This window comes from Osmerus mordax, chromosome 16, assembly GCF_038355195.1.
Source record: "Osmerus mordax isolate fOsmMor3 chromosome 16, fOsmMor3.pri, whole genome shotgun sequence".
NCBI lineage: Eukaryota > Metazoa > Chordata > Actinopteri > Osmeriformes > Osmeridae > Osmerus > Osmerus mordax.
Window position 1 is genome coordinate 1,316,453 of NC_090065.1, and position 9,637 is coordinate 1,326,089.

The 9,637-nt window shown below is 44.2% G+C and overlaps 1 protein-coding gene across 1 annotated transcript; it reads right to left on the reverse strand.

Annotated features, from left to right (window-relative positions):
• Positions 1-2,556: 2,556 nt before the first annotated feature.
• On the reverse strand, positions 2,557-4,327 carry dmbx1a (diencephalon/mesencephalon homeobox 1a). The gene is made up of 4 exons (XM_067253702.1): positions 4,174-4,327; positions 3,860-4,038; positions 3,246-3,672; positions 2,557-3,008 (listed from the first exon to the last, which is right to left on the reverse strand). Exons 1-4 carry the CDS (start codon positions 4,325-4,327, stop codon positions 2,557-2,559), a joined length of 1,212 nt encoding a protein of 403 aa, XP_067109803.1.
• Positions 4,328-9,637: the final 5,310 nt, after the last annotated feature.

The following is a 9,637-nucleotide window of genomic DNA, read 5'->3' on the forward strand; positions in this document are numbered from 1 at the left end:
CTACACCCACACACTACCCTGCTCTCTCTCTCTCTCTACACCCACACACTACCCTGCTCTCTCTCTCTCTACACCCACACACTACCCTGATCTCTCTCTCTCTACACCCACACACTACCCTGATCTCTCTCTTTCACCCCCTCCACACACACACTACCTTGCTGTTTCTTTCTTCCTCTATCTGTTTTCCTCTCCTTCCTCTGCCCCTGTGATCCAGGATACATTTTTGTTTTTGCTGCATATATTTTTTTCCTCCCCTTCCTTTCCTTTTTTTTACATTTCCCCTGTGATCCCTCCGTCCTTTGCCTTCCCCTCCACCTCCTCCACCCCCACCATCTCTTCCATCCCTCCTCCACACTATCTCCTCCATTCCTCCACCTCCTCCATTGAATCCATAGAGTTTAGGAAAATCTCTTAAAACAGCAGAAGAAGAGTGTATAGAAGTGTGAGTTACAAAGATCTCCAAGCAAGGTTTTCTATTTTATTTTAGGGGATTTATTTTACAACACCACTGTCCAGACTTACATTGTTTAATTAACAGGAAGATGAAAAAAAAACAATCTGACCATCCATCATCTTAGACCTGCGAAGAGGTTTGACTGGAGACAGACCACACATCACCATGGAACAGGAACAGGAACACAGACACCCGGACGCCATAGCAACTGTAGTCCAGGAAATGAGGTGAGGGGGGCTGTAGCCCCACCCCCCTTGTACACAGAGTTCACATCTGATTTGACTACAGTCGACGCCATCTTCAGACGCATCCGAATAACTCATTTACAACATAGGAGAACTTTACATTAGCTTTACGGGTAAACATTGATAGATAGACATATTTTTTTCTTATTATTTTACATATTAAAATAATGTACATCTTTTCAGGTGGCAGACACAGCAGGTTTACAGCGGCCAGACGACAACAAAACGAGTGATGTGGACGGAGAGAGAAAAGACAGAAGAAGAGGAGGAGGAAACTCCGCCCACTCCCCCAAGTGCCAAGTGAGGAACTTCCTGTTTGGGCAGGAAGTAGTGAATTCTTCTTCTCCTCCTCTACAATCCTAATTGACCGGCATCACTCTTCAAAGCACTGCCCCCTAATGAGACAGCAACACCTGCAGGTCCACATTCACCAGGTTCAGAATGAAGACCCAGGTGACCTCTACAATGTTTATATTATGGACGGAACTACTCACGTCCATCTGTAGACGAAACACAAAATCTGTTTATTTATCCAGAAGTAGAATACAATGTTCCGTTGGTTTGCAACAGGGGTGTTCAATCCTGGTCCTCAGGGCCCACTGTCCGGCTTGTTTTACATGTTTCCCTGCTCCAACACACCTGATACAAATGAATGGTCGTTATCATGGCTTCTACAGTGACTTCTCTTATTCATTAGAATCAGGTGTGCTGGACAGCAGGCCCTGAGCAGGACGCCCCTGGTTCAGAAGATGCGGTATGGAAGTGTGTCTTCACGAGCCTGGCTCAGTCTGCAGCTCTGAGCAGCTCTGAGCAGAACCCAGTCTGAAATTAGATGCACGCTGGTAATTGCAAACGCCCCCCCCCCTCATCTCAGCCCCCCCACGCCCACCCCCTCATCTCAGCCCCCCAGCCCGATGTAATTAAACAGCGGTGTACGTTTACTCACTGGGATCATGTTCCCATTACAGAGCCAGTCTGCGTACTAAGTGGTTTAAAACTGGCCATTAAACTGGAGAATTAGTCAGCTTTAATTAAGCGACATGGCGTGTACATGACTGGAGTGCGTGTGTGTGTTTATGTGTGTGTGTTTATGTGTGTGTATGTTTATGTGTGCTGTGTAGTACAAGACACACACAGGCAGGCTAATTGAATTACTAATGGCCCAGAGATAGAAGTGATCTCCCAGCAACACCAAAGAGGATATGCGCCTTCCCTCCCTCCCAATCACCCTGCCCTCCCCCCTCCCCCCCTTCTCCCCTCACCCTGCCCTCCCCCCTCACCCCCCTCTCCCCTCACCCTGCCCTGACCCCCCTCTCCCCTCACCCCCCCACCCCAACATCTGTGATCCCAGATCCCCTTCAAAGTGCCTCAGTTCATGTTGAATCTGTAAACTTCATGTTACAATGTCGTGTTACCGACCCAGGGCCAGGTTGATCACCAATACAGGAAGTGTTTTACATAATCAGTTACCTATAAGTGGCCAATCAGGAACAAAGTCTAGTCCCCTTCTGGCCAATCAGAAGAGTCATTTCCCTACCAGTCTGGGTAATGCCCACACACACGGTCCAGGAGGTTGTCTTGCGTCAGAGTCGCGTTGTTGTGTTTCGTCGTCGCTTGGATGGGACAGCAGGGAGGATCAGGGTCCAAAGGTGAGAAGTTGTTGTTGTTTTGATTTAGTTACTGTTTTTTCTCCTCAAAATGTCTCCATGTCCTCCAGAAGACTAGAAGCCGGGGATCGAACGACACGTAAAGTCACAGGACAGGAAAGTAGGAGGTGACGGTTCCTGCAGGACTAGCTCGGCTGCCCCAAAGCTCCCTCCGGCCGGGAACTAGGCCGCACTCGGAGCCTGGAGCTCAGTTAGGCAGCGTGTCCAGCCCCAGGGAGGCTGCGTGCTGCTTGGCTCTCAGCCTCAGGTTCTCTATGCTGGTGGTCTTGCTGTTGTGACTGGGCAGGCCTCCGGAGGCCTGGAGCAAGGGGCTGCTCCACACCTGCTGGGCGTGGTGGGAAAGGGACTGATAGTAGGACTGGCAGGGCAGCGAGCCCAGGGGCGGCGGGGGCATGTTGACGTTCATGCCCAGGTAGGGCAGCGAGGGGCTGGCCGAGGACAGCTCAAACGGGGGGTAGTGGACCAGGTTGTTGGTGGCGGCCATGTGTTGGCGGAACTGCTCCTGAAGGCGGAAGAGACTGAGAGGGGAGGAGGAGTAGGAGTGGGACATGGCCCCACCCACCCCGCCGGAGGACGAGGAGGAGGGGGTCACTGAGGGGGAGGCCAGGGGCGAGGCCAGGGGGGAGGCCAGGGGGGAGTCTGGGGAGAGACGAGAGAGCGTATAGATATTTATAAACATATCTACACTCATACAGATATAGAGAGATATTTATAAACATATCTACACTCATACAGATATAGAGAGATATTTATAAACATATCTACACTCATACAGATATAGAGAGATATTTATAAACATATCTACACTCATACAGATATAGAGAGATATTTATAAACATATCTACACATATACAGATATAGAGACAGTTTTCTCACCATTTTTTGGGCTTAGTCTTTTACACCCTGGAGACAGAGTCCCTGGTGTCATCACCCTCTCGCACTTAAACTCCTCCCTCTGCATCTTAAGCTCCTCCCTCTGCATCTTAAGCTCCTCCTCCTCCATGGCGTTGTCCTCTGCGGCCGACTCGCTTCCCGACTGTTCCGCCGACGTCACGTTCAGCTCCATCTCCAACGGCAACGGATGACCCGGAACTTCGCCGGCATCAAGAGGGGAGGAGGAGGAGGAGGAGGAGGAGGGGGGGAGCTGGGGGACGTCTGGGAGGATGGTGGTGGAAGGGAGCACCTCCTTCTCTCCTCCTGCTCCTGCCGCTCCTCCCTCGGTCTCCTTCTGTTTCTGGAGCTGCTCTTTCTGCAGACTGCGTTGCTTCTTACGGAACTTGGCCCTGCGGTTCTTAAACCACACCTGAGGGAGGTGGACAGGTTAGAGGCCTGCTATGTGTGTCTGTGCTTAGGGAAGGTATGCTACAATAAATACATGAGTTTGTGAAATGATACATTCTTGACACATAATAAATTAAGTCACATTATGTAGTCTAATGTAGTATCTGCTACAATCGGGCAAATCATCTCCCGGCAGCTCATGCCCTTACCTGCACGCGGGCCTCGGGCAGGTTGGTGCACATGGCCAGCCGCTCGCGCATGACCACGTCCGGGTAGTGAGTCTTCTGGAACGTCTTCTCCAGGGCCTCGAGCTGCTGTGCCGTGAAGGCGGTGCGGCTCCGCCGCTGTTTGCGGTGCTGCGACCCGTAGCGAGCCTCGAGGATGATGTCTTGAAACGTGCAGCCGTTGGAAGAGAATAAGACACGGCGAGTTTAATTCATTGGACGGTGAAGGTCATTGGAAGGTTGCAAGTGTGTGTGTTTAATTAATGTCTGTTTCGATATCATTTTTAGATCTCAATTACCAGCCAATCTCTCGGCGAGGGTAAGCGCGTGCACGGATGGCCGGTAGTCAGGCGCATGCTGCGCCTGTTGCGCAGCCTGCTGGTGCAGGTTGTACATGGCGCTCAAGGAATTCATCGCGTGCAGAGAGTAGCCGTTCACCCCGTAGTGCTGCATGACCTGTGAACACACACAAACATCCTGTTAGGAGTTGGAAATGTAAGTATGTATGTGGCAGTGAATCAAAGAGCGATTTGCCCTTCACGAATTGGCGCGTTCTCGTGCCTGCCTATATCACCTGCAGTATTTTCCTTTTTAAATGTTCTATTTGACAGTTATGAAGTGCGTATGCTTACAATAAGTAGCCTAGGTTTGTGAAGAAAAGATCAAATAAAATTCAAGTACACAGAAGCCTAATATTGGGCTCGTGTAGGCTCATTTAAACTGTCACTTCGTTTAGACCTGACAAAGTTGTCATAACCCTGTTTACTTGTGTTTCGCACTCTGGGTCTAATTGAAGGCCACGCGCCCGCACCCCTGTATCGATCATTAGATGCCGACCCTCCATTTACACAGACAGCTGACTCACTACCTCAGGGGGCTAATAGATTTTAATATCTGGACTCCGACAAAAGCATTATCCATTAACATCCAATTATCGCTCGGTTCAATCCATTAATTATACAAAAGGGTTTTAATTGGTGTAATTATCACTCGTTCACTTAATGAAGCGTGACGGATGCTTTATGAATGAATTTATTCACTTCATTTTTCTGTGATCGCAGCAAAGCCAAATCCCCCTTGAAAGCGTCGCCTGAGAGATCATTTCGCTGATGAAATGGGTTAGAAACGATATAAGTCGATTTGTTACGGGTCTCGATGGCAACCTGAAACCGGATAGGATTATATAAACTAGCCGCCGTTTTAATTTGACCATTGAGTTATGACGCAGATAAAGATATCATTTCGTTTAATAAAAGAGGCCCTATCCTTATACCCAATCACATTTTTTCAAAATATGCGCATATGATCCATATTTTTTATGGAAATTGAATTGAAATATTTGAATATTTTTAATTATTGTTTAACGTTCAGATTTGCACAATATTTCTTTTTTCTTTTTTAAATTGCTGACAATGTACCAATAACTTTAACCCGGTAACATTACCAGACAGCTTCACGGGTAGGCCGAGGAGTTCCTGCAACGTTTAGACATTCACTTTAGATGAAGCCCTTAGGACAACATTATATATGTATTGGATAGGAAGGGCCTGACAGAAGGGATCGCGTGGCCGGGCAGTGGACGAAGCTATTACAGACACGCAGCCTAGAACAGCCTGCCATCTCCCAAAGCGAGCCCCTCGTGCTGACAGGTAAGACTGTCGCGGGATCTAGAGAAGGACGAGTTCCAAAAGTTTTAAATCGCCCAAATTTGAGTTTATTCGGAGTAAAGTAGTCCACCTAAAAATGCCTGTAGTTTTGTGTTTGTTATTTCTTTAAAAATAACGTAGCAACATTTTTTTTAAATGGGAACACATTTATTTAGTTAAATGTTGCAATCGATTTCGCTAGACTAGGAGGTGCATGTCTCATGCAAAAAAACTTGGACACACAACTGCACCCGTAATTTTGTCACAAGATCAAGTATTTTAGGCCTATTCTAAAGAGCGCGTGGGGACTCACAGATCTTTCAGTAAATTTAAATTTTTGTTATTTATTTGAATCATATAGGCTATTACAAAACCGAATTAGTGTGTAATCCTCACATCATGCCCATGGCTAAATGAGATGATCATAATTCACCACCACAATTTTACAAGCAAGCGTTTGATGTGGGTCTGAAACAAGATGCCTATAGGATATATTACACTGGTATACCAGTGTATACCAGTGTATACCAGTGTAATATATAACAAAATTACATATTTAATTGAATGTTAGTTGTCTATGCTTGACGATAAAGACTATTTTAATTCAATTCACTATAGGCTGACCCTACTGCATCCAATCCAAGGTAATATTCCGCCTTTTCTCTTCTATAAACATGAACTGAGGAATACCAGAGATGCTTAATACGGCAACCATCATTTAAACTTCAAACAGAAACAGAATTATTTTAAATGGCCAACAAATAATGAAGCGTATGGGCTGTGTTATTGTACTATTATAATCCTGGTTAATAATGTCATTTTTATTCACAACATACACATCGTTATGGTTATGTTATGTCATATCATGTTATTAATATTAGCCTACTATAAAACATATTATTGCTTGGCTATTGAATAATATTTATATTGACAGTTTGACGCAATTTTGTATTTTATTTTTATCACTGTGAAAATCAACTGTTGGGTTGAGACTAGCTGTACCCAGTGAATCATATAGCCTAATTTATGCAACAAATGTATAAATAAATAAACAATAAATATGTTATATACGAATCTGAATTATAAGTAGTCTCATATTTTACGCAATATCAAACCCAAAATTACAAATATATATTTTCTGGTTTCTATTTTTCTTGTTGCTATTTTTCTCTGTGTGTTTGGGTGTGTTTAAGACGTTTCTGAGTGTGTGTGTGAGGGGGGGGGGGGGCGTGTGTGTGGGTGTGTGTCTGAATGACGCCCGCAGTGCCCATTCCCAACCTATTAAGAGTCTGTGGCTCTGATGAATGTGATCGGAGGGCAATGGGGAATAGTTTAATTCGCCTGGACAGAAGGTTCCTCGCTAAACATTTACTTTGCTCCCTCAAGTATTTGAGTTGAATGGGTCCCGCTTTCCACCCTCCCCTCTCTCGCGGCCTCTTATCCCATCGCCCGGGGGCAACGGTTTGGCTGAGATGTATGGGTTCTCTGCGGCTAAAATATGCATGTTGATCCCCATTTGGCTTTCCGTCTAATGGAAGTGCAAATAGGTTTCGACTGCGAGGCCCTCCATTTATCATCACCGTTGACACGGACGGACGTACAGTGCTGTGCAAAAAAAAACGAATGATGTGTGTGTGTGTATGTGTGTCACAGAGGGAGAGAGGGAGAGAGAGAGAGAGAGAGAGAGAGAGAGAGAAATAAAGAAGGTTAGAGAAAGAGAGAAAGAAGTGTAGGTTGTCAAAATATGTTTTGACTTATTCGTGTGTTTTCTAATTTTCACAAATCCATGCATCCTCAAAGCGTGTCTGTCCTATTGTTGTCTTTCACACAGCGCAGCTTCTTGCCCCGGGCTCGTGTCTGAAAGCCCTTGGCACTACAGCACAAAACGCTTCGATTATTAAAGCGTCATTATGTAAATGACATGTACAGTACAATTCTTTTGATCTGACTCCAATAGGAAAAATGTTATGCTAAAAACCTTGGGCTCGAGGCGACGTTCCAGTCTGGGGTGTTTGCAGTGACAAACACTACAGGCCGCGCGAGACGAGGGTTTGTTTGACAATTTCACGAGAGGTCGAGGGTTAAAGAACATCTTTAGCCACACGTCGCCTACCTTGTTGAGATGTAATTCGTTAATTATTCGTTAATTGAACCATCGTGACGTGTATATGATTTATGATATATGAATCGAATGTTTTTATACGTTTAAATTCGGTTTTATTTAGGATTTATTTGAAGATGTTTCTTGCATGAGCACTAAATGTTTGATATTGGAGAATGTGCAGACAAAATGTAGACTTACATAAAGTGTAACTGTATATTACCGCGTGGCCTCTAAAAGTACGCTTCGTCTAAGTTCAGACCAGAATTTCTAAAGGGCAACTAGAGAGCTGGAGCACGTTATCATAAACGTTATACGATTGAACGAACATACAATTAATATTGGTTAAACCAGGAGGTCTTAGACTAATGTAGAGGTGTAAAGATATAGAGGGAGTCAGTTTGTTTAGTAGTAATACATCAGAGTAAATAGCCTACAGAAGCTTTTAATCTAACGCCATGTGTCACGATCAACTCAAGAACAAGAAACTGTGTTTTAGGCTATCCAGTTTCTCTAGCCTATAAACTAAAACGTCAATAAATTCATATAAGAAACACAATATACCTCTTAATATATCCTGAAAAAAGCAACGATGTTGTTATTGTATGTTAGGCTAAGTAAACATTTATCTCATACAGCCAAGCCCACATAACTACTAAAACTTCTATTATCTCATGCACAATATAACTCTTCATTAATCATGCAAAAAAGATGCGGTTCTGTTATTGTATGTTATTTAACTTATACAACACTTTTCACTGTTTCCACCCCAAACTCAAGTTTCATGGTTAATGCAGGCTGAAGTTTTCCCGCAAGGAATGGTCAAACTGTTTACCTTTCTCCTCACACTGCCCGATCCTCGGTGTTTTAAAGTGTATCCGGTCTCTGTGATCTAAATATTATATGTATCTTTTCTGTTGTCTTCCTCAGAATAATGTCCACTTTTTACGGGGTTCTTCACGCGATAAACAACGCTCGCAAGTCCGCATGAGCTCGAGATCTGTTGCTGTGTGTAACGCGCGCTCTCCGCTGTATGTCCCGCGTGTCAAGAATCCTTTGCGTCTCGCGCCCAGGGTGGGAAGCTGCCATCTACCGGCGCAAGAGCGGAGGAGGGATTTTAAAGAGTGCTCCGTGAGGTCATAGAAGCTTTCTAGTGGCCCTTGAAGCTGTCAATCAAAATAAGAAGCTGTTTTTCCACTAGAAGCCCAACAGACTTTAATGATCCTACTTATTTTTTTTAAATCATCATCTTGATAATATCCTCAGAACCGTTAGGCTATAAGTCAGTCAACACGTTTACACATAACCCTTACCGGAATCGATAAACATTTGCCAAGAGATTATTGATGCCGTTCAAATCTAATTCTGGAAAGCAAGTGTATTTGGTTGTAGGATAAGGATAATGTTTTACATGTTTCTCATTTTATCACATGATAAAGCAAAGTTGACGTCCTGTTTAGTCATGAACATATTTTAGTAAGAAATAATAAATACACTTAATATCTTGGTAAATGATTCACTTCAAACACAAAGAAATGCATTTGACTTTGGTAATTCATGCACATTGTTACGCTTACGTGCATATTGAGGGAGAAAGGTAAACTAGAGGCTAAAGATTCAAAGTAGTTTTTGCTTCAGCTAGTTTCCATAAGGATTAAGTGAGCTTTTGGTCATTAGTTTTATTATTAAATAATTTAGAAAACTCAACATGGAAGTCTGTCAAACATTAAAAAGTTTCCCTGTTATCTCCTGAATTAATTTACATTTCAACAATGTTAAAATCACACAATTTCAAGCGATGTTTTGAGCAGTCCATCGTAATACTTCAAGTCCTTTTGGTTTTGGTGAACCGAATATCTCAAGCACGCGCGTTAGTTGTGTTTGCTTTTCGGCTTTCACCCTGCCATTCGAGATGAGAGAGGGAGCTTGAAGGAGAGACAGACAGACAGAGACAAACAGACAGACAGACAAAAAGAGAGAGTGAGTGAGTGAGTGAGTGAGAAAGAAAGAAAGAAA